The 22,077-nt window shown below is 45.8% G+C and overlaps 2 protein-coding genes across 2 annotated transcripts in view; one reads left to right on the forward strand and one right to left on the reverse strand.

Moving 5' to 3' along the window:
* Positions 1 to 22,077, reverse strand: part of LOC141049999 (olfactory receptor 2A12-like) — a 71,932-nt gene that overhangs the window by 35,984 nt on the left and 13,871 nt on the right. The gene's annotated exons all lie outside the window — the stretch shown is intronic.
* Positions 8,459 to 9,479, forward strand: LOC141049959 (olfactory receptor 1500-like). The gene has a single exon (XM_073546802.1). It carries the CDS (start codon positions 8,459 to 8,461, stop codon positions 9,413 to 9,415), a length of 957 nt encoding a protein of 318 aa, XP_073402903.1. The 3' UTR covers positions 9,416 to 9,479.

Here is a 22,077-nt window from a genome sequence, read left to right on the forward strand (position 1 = left end):
AGGGGATAAGAATTTAAGGGCTGACTCCTTATACCATTCTGTAGTCTCTTCCGAGGACTCTTCAGACCTACAGATGACCACCCGTTCCTGCTACTACATGTGGGGACAAATGACACCGCAAGAAACGACCTGGAAACCATCTGCAGAGACTTTGAAGACTTAGGCAAGAAAGTGAAAGAACTGGGAGGGCAGGTGGTCTTCTCTTCCATCCTCCCAGTGGATGGCCATGGAACAAGGAGGTGGAATAAGATTCTGCAGGTGAACAACTGGCTACGTCAATGGTGCCATCAGCAACGATTTGTTTTATGGATCACGGAGTGAATTACCTTTATGATGGACTACTTGCTAGAGATGGGGTGCACCTTACGAAGACTGGAAAACATGTATTTGGAAGTCGCCTTGCTACACTTGTAAGGAGAGCTTTAAACTAGAACAACATGGGAAGGGAAGCAAAAGGCCAGAAAAAGCCATACACCTGACAAATGCTATTGAGAACTCTGCTATTAGAAGTGGAAAGGAAGAACAAAGACAAAAGAATCTAATTAATAAAAATATTGGAGAAAGAGAAACCAATCACAAACTAAAATGTTTCTATGCTAATGCACAAAGCATGGGCAACAAACAAGAAGAATTGGAACTACTAAAACAGGAAATGAAATATGATGTCATTGGAATCACTGAAACTTGGTGGGACAATACACATGATTGGAATACAAGACTAGAAGGATACAACTTATTTGCAAGAAACAGACTTGATAAACGAGGAGGAGGTGTCGCATTGTATGTTAGAAACGCGTATATCTGCACAGAGATTGAAGCTTCAGAGACTGGGCGTTCTGTGGAAACTGTTTGGGTAAGAATACAAGGACAGAACAATGGAAAGGACACCATTGTAGGCATTTACTACAGGCCGCCTGTGCAAGCTGAAGATATGGATGAACTCTTTATGCATCAAATGGCCAAGTTCTCCAAAAAATATGACATAGTTGTCATGGGAGATTTCAACTATCCGGACATTTGTTGGGAATCTCTCTCAGGCAAAACTAACAGGTCAAGGAAATTCTTATCCTCTCTTGCTGACAACTTTATCTTCCAAAAGGTAGGGGAGAAAACAAGGGGAACTGCTACCTTGGATCTAATCCTTATAAACAGGGAGGAAATGGTTGAGGAGGTAAAAGTGGCTGGGACCCTAGGAGGTAGCGACCATGCTATTTTAGAATTTTGGATAACTAGAGGAGGAAGACCAGTGAAGACTCAGGCGTCAAGGTTAGATTTCAGAAAGGCAGATTTTAAGGGATTCAGAAAGAGAATTGGAGGGATCCAATGGCTGGATATCCTTAAAGACAAAAATGTCCAGGAAGGATGGGAAATCTTGAAAAATGAAATTCTCAAAGCACAATTGTTAACAATTCCAAAAAGAGGGAGGAATAGGAAGCATTTAAGTAAACCAGGATGGATGAACACAGAACTTAAGTACATGCTAAAAAGGAAGAAAAAAATGTTTATAAAATGAAATTCTCAAAGCACAATTGTTAACAATTCCAAAAAGAGGGAGGAATAGGAAGCATTTAAGTAAACCAGGATGGATGAACACAGAACTTAAGTACATGCTAAAAAGGAAGAAAAAAATGTTTATAAAATGGAAAGAGGGAGGCATATCTAAAGAAGAATATTATGCTGTCTGCAGAACCTGCAGGGAACAAATCAGATTAGCTAAAGCTGAAAATGAATTGAGGCTTGCAAGAGATGTCAAAAGCAATAATAAAGGATTTTGGGGATATGTCAAAAGTAAAAGAAAAGTCAAAGATGCTATAGGATTTTTACAGGATGAAAATGATGAAATGGTAAGACAGGATGTTGAGAAGGCCGAACTTTTAAATTCCTATTTTGCATCTGTTTTCTCTCAGAAAGGAAATGTAACATCAACTGTTCTTCACTGTCCTATTAAGGGAATAGAAGAATACAGGATATCTATAAACAGAAAGATAGTGAGGAAACACTTAACTAACCTAAATGAATTCAAGTCACCAGGTCCAGATGAATTACACCCCAGAGTACTGAAGGAGATAGCAGAAGAAATTTCTGAACCCCTCTCCATAATCTTTGAAAATTCTTGGAGAACAGGAGAAGTCCCAGAAGACTGGAGAAGAGCAAATGTTGTTCCTATCTTCAAAAAGGGGAAGAAGGTGGACCCAGGCAACTATAGGCCGGTGAGTCTGACTTCTATACCAGGAAAGATCTTTGAACAAATTATTAAACAACATGTATGTCAGCACCTGGATAAGAATGAAGTGATTAAACAGAGTCAGCATGGGTTTGTAACTAATAAGTCATGTCAGACTAACTTAATTTCCTTCTATGATGGAATCACTGATTGGGTGGATCAAGGAAATGCTGTAGATATAGTATATCTTGACTTCAGCAAAGCATTTGACAAAGTATCTCATACAATCCTTATTGAAAAAATGTCTAAGTATGGAATGGACAAGGCAACTGTTAGGTGGATTCATAACTGGCTTAGTGATCGGACCCAAAGAGTGGTCGTAAATGGCTGCACATCCAGTTGGAAGAATGTCTCAAGTGGGGTACCACAGGGCTCTGTCCTGGGCCCTGTTTTGTTCAACATCTTTATCAACGATTTAGATGAAGGAATTGAGGGTAAACTGATTAAATTTGCTGATGACACAAAGCTAGGAGGGATAGCTAATACTAGAGAAGAGAGAGAGAGGATTCAAAAAGATATAAATAAACTGGAGAAGTGGGCAGCAACAAACAGAATGGTTTTTAACAGGGAAAAATGCAAAGTACTACATCTGGGCAATAAAAATGAAAAAAGCATATACAGAATGGGAAGAATAGGGCTAAGCAACAGCACATGTGAAAAAGACTTGGGCATACTAATAGATCACAGACTGAATATGAGTTAACAGTGTGATGCAGCAGCAAAAAAGGCAAATGCAATTCTAGGATGTATTAACAGAAGCATACAGTCTAGATCACGTGAAGTCATTATTTCCCTCTACTCCTCTTTGGTCAGACCTCATCTGGAATATTGTGTCCAGTTTTGGGCGCCACATTTTAAAAAAGACATCAACAAACTGGAGCAAGTTCAGAAAAGAACGACCAGAATGGTGACCGGTCTGCAAACCCTGTCTTATGAGGAAAGGTTGCAGGATTTGGGAATGTTTAGTTTGCAAAAGAGAAGACTGAGAGGAGACTTAATAGCTGTCTACAAATATCTAAAGGGCTGTCACATTGTAGAAGGATCAACTTTATTCTCATTTGCACAAGGAAAGACTAGAAGCAATGGGATGAAACTGAATGGGAGGAGACACAGATTAGATATTAGAAAAAACTTTTTGACAGTTAGAGTGATCAATGAGTGGAACAAGCTGCCACGAGAAGTGGTGAGTTCTCCTTCAATGGAAGTCTTCAAACAGAGGCTGGACAGACATCTGACTGGGATGATTTAGCGAATCCTGCTTTGAGCAGGGGGTTGGACCAGATGGCCCAGGAGGTCCCTTCCAACTCTACGATTCTATGATTCTATGAAAGAGGTTGGGAGCCGGAGTAACCTTCCATCTGGGTTAAGCACGTTCCAGCCCGCGCTCCGAAAAATAGAGATCAATACGGGTGGCAATGGCAATCAGCTCCTCCAGACTTGCAGGAACCTCTCTGGTAGAAAGAGCATCTTTAACATGGTCAGCTAAACCTCTCCAAAACACAGGGATGAGGGCTTTGTCAGACCACTCCAGCTCGGAAGCCAGTGTCCGAAAACAATCGGCATACTGACTAACCGAGAGGGATCACTGAGTCAAAGCCAGTAGCTGTAGAGAGGTGTCGTGCGTGACCCATGGTCCCAGGAAGACCTGCTTAAAGCTGTTAAAAACTGAGCAGCGGTCTGAACCTCTGGGTCACCATGCTCCCATAGTGGCGTAGCCCACTCCAACACCTTGCCCGACAGAAGGGAAACAATAAACCCCACCTTGGCCCGCTCTGTAGGGAATCGTGCAGCTAGTAACTCCAGCTGGATAGAGCACTGGCTGACGAAACCCGTACAGGAGGCGCCATCGCCAGAAAATTTATTGGGCAACGGGAGGCGGGTAACTGTCGGCGCGTGGGAGGTCGTGGACATACGAGAAACCGCCTCTGCGATCGCCTGTACAGCAGCCTCCGAAGACTTCGCCGCTGCGATAACACTCTCAAGAGTAGCCAACCGGCCCTCTAGCTGGCGAATGCACTGAAGGAGTTGATGCTGATCTGCCATCACTAGCCAGACCCTGGCGCTAGTTTAATGTTAGGAACGGTGGAACGCACTAAATAAAAATAATAATAAAGTGCGTTCACCGCTCGGGGTCCACCATGCAGTAGGTGTTACAACTGCTGCTGAGTAATGGCAGACGAGCAATATGGTGATATAATGCGCACAGGTTCAACTTCACCCGAAGTGCGCAGAGCAGGCTCTGTTCACACACAGAGGCACCACAACAAAAACATACAAAAAGGCTGAGCCTGGTAGAGTCACAGGCCTCAGGTAAATGCACACATGGTATAAAGTCACAGGAGCAGGAACTAAGACAGAGGGGCTGCGTCCGTCTAGACCTGCCATGTGTGCGGCATCGCTAGTGCGAACGCCAAGAAGGGCTGCAACTGCAGCGTGGCGCAGGACACTGCCGCTGGACGACACAGCTATAAAGCAGGTGCTATGTCGGATGCTAGCGCAGAGGTGCGGTGTGCACAGTGGCCTAAGGCTTGCCACAGACTGACGCAGACTACTGAACTAATTCCCTAACTACATGCGTAATATCAGAGGGGTTTCATAATAAGTCAGTCACCAGAATCATACATCCGTCACCATTCACACATAGCAGTATAGTCTATACTAGCGCATGGCGGAACGGCCATGCACGCTTTTTATAGCATCCGGGACCTTCCGGAAGCTTCCAGATCTCCGAGATGGACCAATGAAATCTATAGCAGGACCTGAGCACATGACTCCCAATCTCCAATGGGACACCCTCTCAGGAGCATGCTCAGTAGGAGGACAGAGGGACTTGGCCCCTGGAGAGATTTGCTGCAAGGCAATCTCCTCTGCGGTAGATAAAGAGCAAGAGACCGCAGAATGTAAGGGTCTGGATTCCTGCAGAGCAGACGCATGAACCTGACTCCTAACAGAGACAATACGGTAGTGTGGACTGGTCAGCGTGTGTTCAGGGCTGGCTTCGTGCCATAGGAATTCCGGCTTATCCAGAGAGGAGCTTGCTTGTCTGAATTCAGGGCTGGCTTAGAGCCATTGGAATTCTGGCACCTCCGGAGAGGAGTTTGTTTGTGTGGACACGCTGCATTTGTGTCCACTACCTGCTTCCTTGCCACGTGTGAGGGACTGCGGTCTCCTGTGAAATAAACAACAGATCATACTTAATGTCATACCTTTTATTGTGGCTTAAATCTGCCCAATTCTGTCTAGGGGCAGCTCTATCTCTTAGTTACACCCCTCTGTGCAGTAAACAAAGTTAGGTAATTAGCTGCTGTCCACACCGGATGACTTTTAACCCCGAGTGTTTTCAAGATCGTTCGCTGCACGCTTTCGTCATTGTTTACTAGCTACGATTGCTCCAACACCGCACGGTGGACCCCAGGTCAAAATCACACCTTCTCATGATTTATTTTTGGTGAAATCCTCAGACCCTAACGATAAGTTAGTAAGCTTTCTCTATATAGAACCTGAAAACCCCATTAAACGGGTCTCCCCACAATCATCTTTTGAGGTATGCTCTTTGGAGATTTAGGAACAATAACATTTTTAAAAATTAAAACTTAAATAAATTTCAAATGTTAACAAGACTTTTGCTTGTTCTTCATGTAAAGCATTTAAACAATATAATAGTCTCTTTTTCCGTAATCAAATTATTAAAAGTATTAATTTTATTTTTATATGTAAGAAAACAAAAAGGACTCTTGAGAGAACAGCAAACAAATCTCCCAAGACTTACGTCACACTTTTCCGTGTGTTATGTTATATAAATTTCTGTTGCATTTCATTCATCTGCCCGATAGCTGCACAACATCACTATTTTTCTGTTAAACCTTTCAGATATTTCCCACTGGAGCCATTCTTCACAAAATATTCATTGAAATTATTAGAATATTCTTAAAGAGCAAAAAATATCTGGTGCAAGCTTTCTAAGGAAAAATGTGTGACTCATTGGATGCTAAATTCCACTAAAGTTCCTCAAATACAAAATGTAATCTTCTAAAAAAATAAATCTAATAATGTATGTGTTGCAAGGATATTGTGCCTAATTAAAAATTTCACATTCAAAATATAAATGCGATCACTCACATGTAATGGATAATTTCGTATTTTTTTCTTTTACAAGCTATGCATTTTGAGTTTATGTATTTGTGTTTGCTTTGTACTATTGCTATCAAGGAAACAGGGCAAATTATGAATTTAGAGAAAAAATATATTTGATGCAGTGACACTGCTGGATTTCATTTTTCGCTTTTGCTTCTTCTAGATTTGTTGGACCAGTCCTGTTTCGACTCTAAATATATATGGACAGCAATGGATTCAAATCTGAGTAATTCTAAGGTGAAAAGAAATGTGTAAAACTGCAACTTGTCCCTTTTTTTGTCCTTCCAACGTGGTTTTGAGTTTTACATTCTTTTAATTTTGCATAGTGAATTTAGGTTAGAAAGCTTAACCAATTCATGTCTGGGCTACTTAGAGCTTTCATTTAGTGTAAATTAACTGTAGATTTTTAGCAAAAGGTTTTTGTTGTTCATTTCAAGTTGCAGGTTTTTTATTACATATAAAAAAAACTTTAAATATATTTTTTATACTTCGCTTGATTAAAATATGTACAATAAATGTATTTAACCCCTTAGACTGAGACACAGAAAAAACACACAGTATGACAAACGTGCATGAATACTCTGCTGTAAAATAAACGAAACAAAAAGCAGCAAGTGCTGGTAAAAGATGATAACACAAACAGGGTATTTAGTTGATACTTTTTTTGCAAAAAATGTATACGAAGCCACTCCACCATGTCACGGTATACCCTTCTCAGAGCAGTCCTATCTAATGTATTTAAACCTGATCATGTGATCAATACCTACTTGAGCAGGATTCAGAAAGGCGCTGCCCGGTAGGGGCACGCTGGGCAAAATGGCCAAATGGTATTGTTCACATGATCAGGTTTAAATACATTAGATAGGACTGCTCCGAGAAGGGTATACCGTGATGTGGTGGAGCGGCTTCGTATACATTTTTTGCAGAAAAAGTATCAACTAAATACCCTGTGTTTGTTATCATCTTTTACCAGCACTTGCTGCTTTTTGTTACGTATATTTTACAACAGAGTATTCATGCACGTTTGTCATACTGTGTGTTTTTTCTGTGTCTCAGTCTTTGGGTTGTTTGAACATTGTCTTACTGACACGTTCATTCTTGTGCATGTCCCATGTGATTTTAATGTATTTAACCCCTTGTTGGACTCCCTCTCTTTGATGTGGGCTCTGGCACTGAGCCCACATCTCTCTGGCACATGTCAGCTGTTTTCAACATCTGAAAAACCATGTAGAAAAAAGGTCCTCCAAACACACTTACTGCAAAAGTATATATTTTATTAGTATTACACAGAATTGTTTAAAAGGAAAAAATGGTAAACCATACACAATCTGGACAATAGCTTGACACTGGATGTTGATAGCTAATACAGGGAATACATCAAGTATAACACATGAAAAAATACAAAGATGTATATAATATATGCAAAAAAATGTATAAGGTACTATGCAAAATATGATAAATATGGAGAGGGTCAGGTATGGAGAGTGCACCTCATAGCTAGAATAAAAAGCAGTTTATAAGCCACAAGAAATATATTTACCCAGAGTTGGAGACCACCCAGTGGGGACACTAGTCAAATTTTAACCATTATAACATCCTAACAAAAAAAAATTATGTTTCCATTATTGTGCTGATGTAAAGTTGACATGTGGGAAATGTTATTTATTTACTACCTTGTTTGACACCACTTCCTGACTTAAAGGTACAAAAATACAAATTTGGAAAACTGCAAAATTTTCAAAAATTTTTGCCAAATTTCCATTTTTTTCATAAATAAATGCAAGTTATAGCAAATAAATGTTACCACTAGCATGAAGTACAATATTTCCTGAAAAGAACTTCTATGAATCAGTGGGATATGTTGCAGCATTTCAGAGCTATAACTTCATAAAGTGACAGTGGTCAGAATTGTAAAAATTGGCTTGGTCATTAAGTACCAAATTGCCTCTGTCACTAAGTGGTTAAAAGGACTTTGCCATGGATTAAAGATTAAGACAATATATTGTAAAAATACATTTTTATAAAATATATAATAGGGTACATTATGTGATCAGTAGTATTACATAATGGAATTTAAGCTTAAACATGTGGATAATTTGAATGCTTATTAATTATATCATTGCTAACATTTCTTCTACACAGAACAATTTGAATATGATCACAGAATTTTTCCTTTTAGGATTTCAAGTCAGTCAAAGTTCAAGAATTTCCTTATTCAGCTTTCTGCTTGCGATTTACTGTGGGACAATATGTGGGAATCTCCTGATTATCACCCTGGTGTCCACCAGCAAGAACCTCCACACTCCAATGTACTTCTTCATCTCGCAACTGTCCATCAGTGACATGATTGTGATCTCAGATATTGTCCCTAAAATACTTCACATCCTACTGAATAATGGGGCAACCATTTCTTTTGCTGACTGCATCACTCAGTTTTATTTTTTAGGTGCCTCAGAAACAGTTGAATGTTCTCTCCTTGGTATGATGTCTTATGACCGATATGTGGCCATATGTAATCCTCTCCGTTACTCCACCATCATGACAACTAGATATTGTGCAATATGGACTGTCATCATATGGGTGTTTGGATATTCTATTGTTTTGATTTACATCATAACTACAGCAAAACTAAAATTTTGTGGCCCAAATATCATTGACCATGTGTTCTGTGACATTATTCCTATACTAGAACTTGCCTGCTCTGACACCTACATTGCTCACTTGGAGATATATTTACTATGTATTCCAATTGTCTTTGTTCCAACCACAGTCATTGTAGTGACTTATACTTACATTGCTTTGGAAATCTTAAGTATCCCATCTAGTGCTGGCAGACATAAAGCCTTCTCCACCTGTAGCTCCCACCTCACTGTGGTCTCCATATTCTACTGGACCATGTTCAGTGTTTATATTTTCCCATCAAAAGGTCGTACAATCACCACGAGTAAGATCCTATCACTGCTATATACAGTGTTTACCCCTTTGATCAACCCCATTATATACAGTCTGAGAAATAAAGACATCATAAAAGCTGCACATAAAGCAGTTTCTAAGTGAATAGTCTAGTAATTTAGTGCCGATTGTGGGCAATTAAACCCACTGATGCAGCTGTCAAAAAGAAAAGAAGCACTTATCTGCCTTTAAAGGGAGGGAGCTCTCTCTCTCTGCTTCGATCATCACAATGCAATACCATTTGTGCCATGCTGATAGTCTCCATGGTGACCTCAGGCTGAAAAAAGGCCAGGTAGAGTGGCCAGTAAGGGCTTGCATTGAACGCGACCTTACTTGCCTCCTGCCTGTGTCTAATTGACAGCTCTAATACCTTGCAGTGCAAATGCACAGCAGAGTCTTGGATCAGACCAGGTAAAGTTGATGTTCCATGCACATATTGCTTTATAGTTATTTTTTATTCTTGGATTTTTTCTGTTAAATTACCACTGTGTAAATGTGCTCTTCCACTTTGCAAATATATCAGCTTATAGTCTGGCTCATGAATTTGGTATTGTTGTAGTCTCGTATACTTTGCACTAGAGTTGAGCGAAACAGGTCGGTCATATTCAAAAGTCGGCGACTTTAGCTGAAGTTGGGTTTCTTGAAACGAAACCCGACCATAGAATGAGGTCGGCCACGAGGTCGGCGACCAGAGTGCTAAAGTCGCGTTTCAAAAGATGCTTCCAGCGCCCTTTTTCAGCAAATGATGGAGGATGCACACTGTAGGCAACGCAATGACACAGGCATCAGTCACCACCATCTTTGAGAAGGGCATGCAAGTGATTGGCTGGCTTTGTGTGGCATCACAGGGGCTATAAAAGGGCGTGAATGCCGACCTCCATCTTACTTATGCTGATCTTAGCATAGGGAGAGCTGCTGCTGCTGATTCTGTAGGGAGAGCGTTAGGCAGGGAAGAAAAACAAAAAAACTGCTTCTGCTGTTAGCGATTTCCACTTAAAACTAGTGTTGAGCGATACCGTTCGATACCCAAAAATATCGTATCGGATGGTATCGCCCGATATGAATAAAATATCGGGTATCGCCGATTCCGATACCGGAAGTCCCATTCAAGTCAATGGGACTTCCGGTATCGGAATTAAAAAAAACCCTTTATTTCCTTTTTGGCTAATTCTACATAATTGAAAACAAATAAGAATCATGTAGAATGTATTGTGGGAGGTGGAGGAGACATTAAAAGCATAGTGGTTTATTCAAATCACATGGCATAGCATTAATTCCAATTTTTTTTTTCAATACGTTCGGAGTTAAAAAGATATTGACTATGTTAACTTTTTTATATTTAGTCAGATATGTATGTTTCACAACTTCCATGCTCTTCACCTTCTTTTGTACTTCTCCCACACTTTCTCCTTCATGATCCGCAGCAGTAGCATTTTTTTCATCAACTTTTTCTTCACCTTATTCATCTTCTTCTTCTTCATCTTCTCCCCATTAATTTTTTTTTCCATTCTTCATATTCTTCTTATTCAGCTATTATTAATTTTAATATGCTATTTCTTCATCTTCTTCCTATTCTTCTTTGTCTTCATTTTCTTATGGTGACATGTATTCCTGTAGTACTTATCTATAAAAGTTATAAGATTACACCTTACGTTCTGCCTGTCACAAAAGATTTACAACAGGATTTGTCCGCGTTCAGTTTGGCTTGCAGCAACAGGCATTTTCCAGGGGCACCACGAGGAGGAATGGACTCACCCCCATTTACTGCTTAGTCTTCTTCTGCTTATAATTTTGATTTCTTCTATGCTGATTTTTAGTCTTATGCTTAATGTTCTTCTGCTTTCTGTTCTTCTGCTTTTGCTTCTTCTGCTTCTTGTTCTTCTGTCTTTTGTTCTGTATCTTGGTGGTTGTCTTCATGTTCTTTGTCCTCTTGGTCTTATTATTTAGGGTCATATTTCTGGTCTTCTTTGGTGTGGTCTTCAGGGTCGTCATCATCAGGGTCGTCGTCATGGAGATCAATAAGGATTACCAAAGACAATTTCAAAAAGCTTGATCTTGGAAATGTAGCAGAAGGTACAAGAAGGCTCAGAAACTGGCGAGAACCAGCAGACAGTGCTGGCACCCGGATGGGTAGCAGAAGGAACAAGAGCCAAAGGCACTACCGAGGACCAACTGACGGTGCTGGACCACGGTTACTAAGCAGAAGGTACCTGTACTAAAAAGCACTACCAAGGACCAGCTGACGGTGCTGGACCTCGGATACCGAGATGGAGGCACCTAGGCCAAAGGCTGTGGCGAGAACCAGCAGACAGTGCTGGCACCCGGATGGGTAGCAGAAGGAACAAGAGCCAATGGCACTACCGAGGACCAACTGACGGTGCTGGACCACGGTTACTAAGCAGAAGGTACCTGTGCTAAAAAGCACTACCAAGGACCAGCTGACGGTGCTGGACCTCGGATACCGAGATGGAGGCACCTAGGCCAAAGGCTCTGGCGAGAACCAGCAGACAGTGCTGGAACCCGGGTGGGTAGCAGAAGATACCCATTCAAAGCAAAGTAGCCAGGCCGCAAGCCGGCCGCAGTTACCGAAACCCACAGTCCTACAGGGGTCCATGTCCCATTGGCACTACGGATCCAGCCTTCAGTGCCAGTTCCCGCAGCCCACATAGGAGTCACCTAAACTGCAGGCACCGTAGAGTCGGCTAACCCGGCCGCAAGATGACAGGACAACGGATTGGTGGCATAGTGACCTTGACACTACCCGGAAACAGCAGGCGTGCTGAAAACAGGCTGGGCAACAGGGAGTACCCATGCCAAAGACACTGCCGAGAACCAGCTGACGGTGCTGGAACCCAGATGGGTAGCAAAAGCTACAAGAGCCAATGGCACTACCGAGGACCAACTGACGGTGCTGGACCACGGTTACTAAGCAGAAGGTACCTGTGCTAAAAAGCACTACCAAGGACCAGCTGACGGTGCTGGTCTTCGGATACCGAGATGGAGGCACCTAGGCCAAAGGCTCTGGCGAGAACCAGCAGGCAGTGCTGGAACCCGGGTGGGTAGCAGAAGGTACCCATTCAAAGCAAAGTAGCCAGGCCGCAAGCCGGCCGCAGTTACCAAAACCCACAGTCCTACAGGGGGTCCATGTCCCATTGGCACTACGGATTCAGCCTTCAGTGCCAGTTCCCGCAGCCCACATAGGAGTCACCTAAACTGCAGGCACTGTAGAGTCGGCTAACCCGGCCGCAAGATGACAGGACAACGGATTGGTGGCATAGTGACCTTGACACTACCCGGAAACAGCAGGTGTGCTGAAAACAGGCTGGGCAACAGGGAGTACCCGTGCCAAAGACACTGCTGAGAACCAGCTGACAGTGCTGGAACCCAGATGGGTAGCAAAAGCTACAAGAGCCAATGGCACCACCGAGGAACAGCTGATGGTGCTTGACCACGGTTACTAGGCAGGAGGTACCTGTGCTAGAAAGCACTACCAAGGACCAGCTGACGGTGCTGGACTTCGGATACCGAGATGGAGGCACCTAGGCCAAAGGCTCTGGCGAGAACCAGCAGACAGTGCTGGAACCCGGGTGGGTAGCAGAAGTTACCCATTCAAAGCAAAGTAGCCAGGCCGCAAGCCGGCCGCAGTTACCGAAACCCACAGTCCTACAGGGGGTCCATGTCCCATTGGCACTATGGATCCAGCCTTCAGTGCCAGTTCCCGCAGCCCACATAGGAGTCACCTAAACTGCAGGCACCGTAGAGTCGGCTAACCCGGCCGCAAGACGACAGGACAACGGATTGGTGGCATAGTGACCTTGACACTACCCGGAAACAGCAGGCGTGCTGGAACCAGGCTGGGCAACAGGGAGTCCCCATGCCAAAGACACTGCCGAGCACCAACTGGCGTTGTTGGAGCCCAGGCACAATCATGGTGTAGGCCGAGGCCTACTTGGTGGTAGTTTTAGATTGTTTGTAGGCTACAACAGACTGTCAACGTGCTCCAATTAGGCATCTGTCTCAACTCTGATTCCAGGATTTCACGTGACCACCAACACCGCCAGTTTATGCGTACAGTAGCCGTCTGCCCAATCCACACGTGTTCCTGTGTTACTGGTGTTCTGTAATGTCAGCAGATCCCCTGATGTTTGTCTGCCAATGTCTCCTGCTCTGTCCACATTCCCACCAATTGCAGTGGGAAGGTGGACAGCGCAGGAGACAGTGCCGGACACACATTGGGGGATCAGCTCACGTTACAGAACACCAGGAACACAGGAACAAGTGTGGAATGCGTGGACGGCAACTGTGAGCAGGAACTGGCAGTGTTGGAGGTCAGGGGAAATACTAGAGACAGAGTGGAGACAGAGGCCAAATCAGAGAATGTTTAAATCTGAAGTAGTTACAATTTGGAGGCAGCAGCAGTTTGCCCTCCACACAGCAGGGGATCAGCTGAAGTTACCGAACCCCACTTTCACATGAACGAGTGTGTTTTTCTGTGTGGACAGGCCTTCCGAGCACCAACTGGCGTTGTTGGAGCCCAGGGACAATCATGGTGCAGGCCGAGGCCTACTAGGAGCCAGGTGTAAAGCTGAGGTATTTTGACTCTGGAGGGAGCAGGAAACTTTGCCATACACACAGCAGGGGATCAGCCGACGTTACCGACCCCCACTTTCACATGAACATGTGTTTTTTTCTGTGTGGACAGCACTTCCGAGCAACAACTGACGATGTTGGAGCCCAGGGATAGTCATTTTGTAGGCTGAGGCCTACTTGGAGGCAGTTTAAGATAAGACGTTGTTTGACTTTGGAGGGAGCAGGACACTTTGCCCTCCACACAGCAGGGGATCAGCTGACGTTACTGACCCCCACTTTCACATGAACGAGTGTGTTTTTCTGTGTGGACAGCACTTCCGAGCACCAACTAGCGTTGTTGGAACCCAGGGACAATCATGGTGCAGGCCGAAGCCTACTAGGAGCCAGGTGTAAAGCTGAGGTATTTTGACTTTGGAGGGAGCAGGACACATTGCCCTCCACGCAGCAGGGGATCAGCCGACGTTACCGACCCCCACTTTCACATGAACAAGTGTTTTTTTCTGTGTGGACAGCACTTCCGAGCACCAACTAGCGTTGTTGGAACCCAGGGACAATCAGGGTGCAGGCTGAGGCCTACTAGGAGCCAGGTGTAAAGCTGAGGTATTTTGACTTTGGAGGGAGCAGGACACTTTGCCCTCCACACAGCAGGGGATCAGCCGACGTTACCGACCCCCACTTTCACATGAACAAGTGTGTTTTTCTGTGTAGACAGCACTTCCGAGCACCAACTAGCGTTGTTGGAGCCCAGGGAGAATTATGGTGTAGGCTGAGGCCTACTTGGTTGCAGTTTTAGATTGTTTGTAGGCTACAACAGACTGTCAACGTGCTCCAATTAGGCATCTGTCTCTACTCTGTTTCCAGGATTTCACGTGACCACCAACACCGCCAGTTTATGTTACGATGTTGGAGCCCAGGGATAGTCATTTTGTAGGCTGAGGCCTACTTGGAGGCAGTTTAAGATAAGACGTTGTTTGACTTTGGAGGGAGCAGGACACTTTGCCCTCCACACAGCAGGGGATCAGCTGACGTTACTGACCCCCACTTTCACATGAACAAGTGTGTTTTTCTGTGTGGACAGCACTTCCGAGCACCAACTAACGTTGTTGGAGCCCAGGGACAATCAGGGTGCAGGCCGAGGCCCACTAGGAGCCTGGTGTAAAGCTGTGGTATTTTGAATTTGGAGGCAGCAGCAGTTTGCCCTCCACACAGCAGGGGATCAGCTGACGTTACCGAACCCCACTTTCACATGAACGAGTGTGTTTTTCTGTGTGGACAGCACTTCCGAGCACCAACTAGCATTGTTGGAACCCAGGGACAATCAAGGTGCAGGCCGAGGCCTACTAGGAGCCAGGTGTAAAGCTGAGGTATTTTGACTTTGGAGGGAGCAGGACACTTTGCCATACACACAGCAGGGGATCAGCTGACGTTACCGAACCCCATTTACACATGAGCGAGTGTTTTGTCTGTGCGGACAGCACTTCTGAGCCCAACTGGCGGTGTCGGAGCCCAGGGAAAATCAGGTAGTAGGCCGAGGCCTACTTGGTGGCAGTTTGCGATTGTTTCTAGACTACTACTAACTGTCAACGTACTCCAATTAGGCCTCTGTCTTCACTCTGTTTCGAGTATTTCCTCTGGCTTCCAACCACGCCAGTTGCTGCTCTGAAATGCCATCTGCACAACCCACACTTGTTCCTGTGTTACTGGGGTTCTGTAACACCAGCTTCTCCCTAGAGGTGAGGCAGGCAATGTCTCCTGCTCTGTCCACATTTCCACTACAAGTAGTGGGAATGTAGACAAAGCAGGAGACATTGCCATGCTCACCTCTGGAGATGAGCAGATGTTACAGGACCCAGGTAACACAGGAACAAGTGTGGATTGTGCAGACGGCACTTGAGAGCAGAAACAGGCGGTGTTGTAGGCCGGAGGAAATACTCAAAACAGAGTGGAGACAGAGGGCAAATCAGAGAACATATTAAATCAGAGGTAGTCAGAAGTTGTAGGCAGCAGGAGAGTTTGCCGTACACACAGCAGGGGATCAGCTGACGTTACCGAACCCCACTTACACATGAGCGAGTGTTTTGTCTGTGCGCACAGCACTTCTGAGCACCAACTGGCGGTGTCGGAGCCCAGGGAAAATCAGGTAGTAGGCCGAGGCCTACTTGGAGCCAGGTGTAAATCTGAGGTTGTTTGACTGTGGAGGGAGCAGGACACTTTGCCATACACACAGCAGGGGATCAGCTGACGTTACCGAACCCCACTTACACATGAGCGAGTGTTTTGTCTGTGCGGACAGCACTTCTGAGCCCAACTGGCGGTGTCGGAGCCCAGGGAAAATCAGGTAGTAGGCCGAGGCCTACTTGGTGGCAGTTTGCGATTGTTTCTAGACTACTACTAACTGTCAACGTACTCCAATTAGGCCTCTGTCTTCACTCTGTTTCGAGTATTTCCTCTGGCTTCCAACCATGCCAGTTGCTGCTCTGAAATGCCGTCTGCACAACCCACACTTGTTCCTGTGTTACTGGGGTTCTGTAACACCAGCTTCTCCCTAGAGGTGAGTCAGGCAATGTCTCCTGCTCTGTCCACATTTCCACTACAAGTAGTGGGAATGTAGACAAAGCAGGAGACATTGCCGTGCTCACCTCTGGAGATGAGCAGATGTTACAGGACCCAGGTAACACAGGAACAAGTGTGGATTGTGCAGACGGCACTTGAGAGCAGAAACAGGCGGTGTTGTAGGCCGGAGGAAATACTCAAAACAGAGTGGAGACAGAGGGCAAATCAGAGAACATATTAAATCAGAGGTAGTCAGAAGTTGTAGGCAGCAGGAGAGTTTGCCGTACACACAGCAGGGGATCAGCTGACGTTACCGAACCTCACTTACACATGAGCGAGTGTTTTGTCTGTGCGCACAGCACTTCTGAGCACCAACTGGCGGTGTCGGAGCCCAGGGAAATCAGGTAGTAGGCCGAGGCCTACTTGGAGCCAAGTGTAAATCTGAGGTTGTTTGACTGTGGAGGGAGCAGGACACTTTGCCATACACACAGCAGGGGATCAGCTGACGTTACCGAACCCCACTTACACATCAGCGAGTGTTTTGTCTGTGCGGACAGCACTTCTGAGCAACAACGGGCGTTGCTGTTGCCCAGGAAATAAAGTTCAGGTCATAGAAACATGAACACAACAGGAGACCTGGATCCTGTTGCCAGCCAATTATTTATTCTGGAAGAGGACTGGCAAATTCAGGTGAGATCCAGGCCTTGTTCATTTTCACAAAAGTAAGCCGGTCAACATTATCGGCGGATAGTCGCGTGCGACGGTCTGCTACCACACCACCTGCAGCACTAAAGACACGTTCCGATAATACACTGGCAGCAGGGCAAGCCAGCACCTCCAATGCATACTGGCTAAGCTCTGGCCATGTATCCAGCTTAGAGACCCAATACTTGAACGGGGAAGAGCCGTCTGGGAGAGCACTAACAGGGCACGACAAGTAGTCTGTCACCATCTGACGGAAACGTTGCCTCCTGCTGACTGGAGCCGTCTGTGATGGTGTAGCCGTTTGTGGCGGTCCCACAAAACTTTTCCACATTTGGGCCATACTGGCCTTGCCTTGTCCTGCGGCACTGCCTCTGCTACCTCTTTGTGCAGAGCTTTCTCCACTGCCTCTACCCACATGGCTGCTTTGAAAAGCACTACCAGCAACACTTGCGGGGGGAATGGAGAACATGATGGCCTGCACAAGTGTTTCTTGGTACTCCCGCATTTTTCGCACCCGGTTCAACTGTGGTATGAGGCTTTGTAAGTTGTCCCGGTAGCGAGGATCTAGGAGGGTGTACACCCAATAATCAGCCGTGTGGAGAATGTTGGCGATGCGGCGGTCATTTAACAAGCACTGCAGCATGAAATCAACCATGTGCTGCAGACTGCCAACTGGACCGGAAATGCTGTCCCCAGCTTGAGGCAGCATCTCTGCCTGCTCAGCATCACCCCACCCTCGCTGTACACACTGACTACTAGAGCCTTGTGTACCTCCCTCCTCTGGAGAGATGTGTTCCTCCTCCTCCATTGACTCCTCGTCATCCTCCTCACTAAGTGTCCCCTGCCTGGGCCTTTGTGTGGAAGCACGTTGCGCAGATTTGCCAGAAGCAGATGGCATTTCTGACTGCTCATCCTCGACCTCTTCAAAAACCTCCTCACTTAGTGCTTGTAAGGTTTTTTGAAGCAGACAGATGAGGGGGACATTCATGCTGATTAGTGCATCATCTGCACTGGCCATCCGCGTGGAGTCATCGAAGGCACGCAAAACTTGGCAGATGTCCCTCATAGTGGCCCACTCAGTGGTGGTGAAGTGTGTCCGGCGCACAGTGCGACTTGTTTGCGCCTGATGCAGCTGGTACTCCATTACTGCTGCCTGCTGCTCACACAACCGCTCCAACATATGTTTCGTTGAATTCCACCTGGTGGGGAGGTCACATATGATGCGATGTTCTGGCAGGCAGAATCGTCGTTGCAGAGATGCAATGCGCGATCTTGCCATGCTGGAACGCCGCAAGTGAGCACACTCTAGGCGAACCTTGTGCAGCAGTGCATCAAGATCCGGATAGTCCCTCAGAAAGCTCTGCACGACCAAATTGAGCACGTGTGCCAGACATGGTATGTGAGTGAGGTTGCCTAGGCCCAGAGCTGCCACTAGATTTCGGCCATTGTCACTCACTACCAAACCTGGCTGGAGATTCGCTGGCACAAACCACACATCGCTCTCCTGCTTGATGGCATTCCAGAGCTCCTGTGCTGTGTGGCTCCGATTCCCCAAAGAAATTAATTTAAGGACGGCCTGTTGACGTTTGGCCACACCTGTGCTCATATCTGGCCTAACAGGCTCACGCAGTGCTGATTCCGAGGAACTAGAGTAGGAGGAGGACTCAATATGTACAGACTGCATTCCTGCAATCCTTGGAGTTGGCAGAATACGTACAGAGCCACTCTCCAGATCTGTACCCTGCTCCACAACATTGACCCAATGGGCAGTGAGGGAAAGGTATCGTCCCTGTCCATGGCTACTGGTCCACGCATCGGTGGTCAGGTGGACCTTGCTACTGACGGCATTAGGTAGCGCATTTTTAATTTTTCCCTCCACATGCTTTTGCAGGGCAGGGACGGCTTGCCTGCTGAAATAAAAGCGGCTGGGCACATTGTATTGTGGAACTGCCAATGACATAAAGTTCCGGAAGGTGTCAGTCTCCACCAGCCTGAATGACAGCATCTCAAGGGTCAGTAGTTTGGCAATGCTGGCATTCAGAGCCAGTGCTCGGGGATGGTTTGCCAAGTATGGCCGCTTTTTCTCCCATGCCTGTGCTACCGATTGCTGGTGAGTGGCCTGGGAGTGTGCTGATGACTGCGAACGTGGTTCAGTGGGTGGAATTTCACTGGGTCTCTGGACAACAGTGGCAGTGGTTCTTCCATGGCGTTCCAGTGAGGAAGCCGAACCAGCTGTGTGTGAGCTGGAGGAAGAGGCCCCAACACGAGCTGAAGAGGTGGTAGGTGCTGCTGAAGGTTGGCCTACATCTTCAGTGTGTCTGTCTAACTCCACCTCGTGCTTGGTACGCACATGTTTCCACATATTTGTGGTATTGAGGTTGCTCACATTTTTCCCTCGTTTCACTTTCTGATGACACAGCTTGCATTTGACAAAGCAAATGTCATCTGCAACTGTGTTAAAAAAAGACCACGCACTGCAAGTCCTGGGAGCGCCCGTTTTGTGTTTTGGAAGAGGATTGCTCCTCACGGGTGCCAAAGTGGAGGCTACAGGCAACCAAGTCTGCCCCCACCCTCTCCCTCCTCTTTTGGCCGTTCGGGGAATCTCTTCCTCAGAGCTGCTCCCACCACCTTCCTGTGGCTGACGCCATGTTGGGTCAAGGACCTCATCATCTCCACTCCCCTCTTCAAGCACCGGCTGGTCCTGGGTTGTCTCGCCAGCACCGTACGCACCAGAAATTGGCAACTGAGTCTCATCATCATCAGATGAGCACTGAGGTGTGCTGACAATAGGCACTGGCCCACCCGCCTCTTCAGATTCAGAGGGACAAAGCAGTTGCGCATCACTGCATACTCCCTCTTCTTCACGCTCTAGAATGCTGCTTAGCTGGCCACCTCTTTCCAAGCCAACAGATTCTGAGAACAGAAGTAAAGATTGAGATGGCTCCTGTCCAGGGCTCTCAGACTGCCTGGGCAATTTGGCAGGTGGTGAAGAGACAGATGGTTGCTCTTCAGTGCTCTGGCCTTGGGAGGATGCGGAAGTCATTGAAGTGGATGCGTTAGCTGCCATCCATCTGACAATGGCTTCAATTTGTTCGTCACGCAGCAGTGGGGTACGGCGAGGTCCTACAAAGCTACAAACAGTCCGTGAAGGACTGTTGCCTGGTATAAGTGGGGGATGCCGGGTCACTGGTGGCCGCAGCAGACACCGAATCCCCACGTCCTCTCCCTGCTGAATCCCCCTGTCCTTTCCCTGCTGAAACTCCACGGCCACGACCACGTGCCTTACTCCCTGCCTTCTTCATCTTGGTAGACTGATAAAGATAGGCAGAAAAGTAAAAAAAGGGTGGCTTAGTGTTCTTATTCCTGAACACCTGCTAACCAGTATAAGAAACACTAATTTGGCTAAGAGTGTGTGTACTACACTTTAATATGATCTAATGTGGCCTAGACAACTGTAAAGTGGAGTGTTTGGTGAACTTTATTTCCTTTTTTTGGGGGGGGGGAAAGAAAAGGATGTGACCAAAGTTTGAAAGCTATAGTATCACAAACTTTTTGGAGCGATTACAATGCAGGAAGCTAACCTACAATGCAATTGATGAGGCTCCAAAAAATAGGGAGATACTAGTCTGGCTGGCCCTGAAGGGCACAAGCCAGCAAAAAGGCTCCTCTATCTAATCCTATATAGTGTTTGCAACCAACCAATGACAATGGATGCGGTTGGAAGCACACTAATATAGGAGCAAAAATCTGGCTAAATTAGCTGCAAAAAAAGGACTATGTATGAGGCAGTGACGCACGCTGAGCGGACTACAGCTAGCGGTGGCTGTAGAACACACTGCAATGTGAGCTGCACTCACACACAGAGAGACCTATCAGACAGCCAAAAACAGTGCAGAGAAATGGGCTATAGCACTGAAAGGCTGCTGAAAGGCTCCGCTGTCCACTCCTTTAGTGTTTGCAACCAACGTATATGGATACGTATGGAAGCACACTATACAGGAGAAAAAAAAAGCAGCAATAAAAGAAAAATGTGTATGAGGCAGAGACACACGCTGGGCGGCCTACAAGCAGACGTGCCTGCAGGACACACTACACAGCGTGGGTCTGCACTCACACAGCCCTTGCAGACAGCTGTGAACACTGCTGCTAGGCAAAAGAAAGCTACAGTGGTGGTTTATGTAGCCTGGATAAAGCACAAAATTGTTTTTAGAATCGCTATTTCTAACTGTCCCTCACAGTCTTCAACAGCAGCCTGTCCCTAACTGAATTCACAGCAGAGTGACCAGAAATGGTGGCTGCAGCGGTTTTTATAGTGCATCATGACATCATTTCAGCAGCCAATCACAGCCATGCCAGTAGTTAACATGCCTACATGCCTAACAGGATGTGCCCACACTTCTGAGGATCCCCATTGGCTGATTCAAATCGAGCGGGCTCCTAGCATTATGGGAACTTCCGATTCCGGTATTCGATATGAAAAAAGTATCGGAACTAAGTATCGGAATTCCGATACAGCTAATATCGGCCGATACCCGATACTTGCGGTATCGGAATGCTCAACACTACTTACAACACAACACTTTGCGTGCAGTGACAGGGGAGGCTCTATTTTTGTGCATCAGCTCTGTTGATTATTAGGCTGCCTTATAAGGCTCCCTGATAGCTACATTGCTGTTTGCACACTGCTGTGAAAACTGCTTTTTTAAAAGCAAAAATACTTTTCTTCCTCTTTCCAAGCGTTCATTTTTCCACCCTTTTTTGTGTGCACTGTGCAGCAGTCCTGATTATTAGGCTTCCTGCATCCATACTTGGACTGAGAGCATCATTGTCAGCATCCTCAAATCTCTAGTGAGATCCAAATTTTCACCAATCCTATAGACACCCTCCACCTTGTCATACACCATCCAATTTCAGCCTGT

The sequence above is a fragment of the Dendrobates tinctorius genome, unplaced genomic scaffold (assembly GCF_039654945.1).
Source record: "Dendrobates tinctorius isolate UK_male_01 unplaced genomic scaffold, ASM3965494v1 ptg000151l, whole genome shotgun sequence".
NCBI lineage: Eukaryota > Metazoa > Chordata > Amphibia > Anura > Dendrobatidae > Dendrobates > Dendrobates tinctorius.

Bases quoted from the DNA above. Each gene is read 5' to 3' on its own strand.
- LOC141049959 (XM_073546802.1), top strand. From the start codon at position 8,459: ATGCTTATTAATTATATCATTGCTAACATTTCTTCTACACAGAACAAT.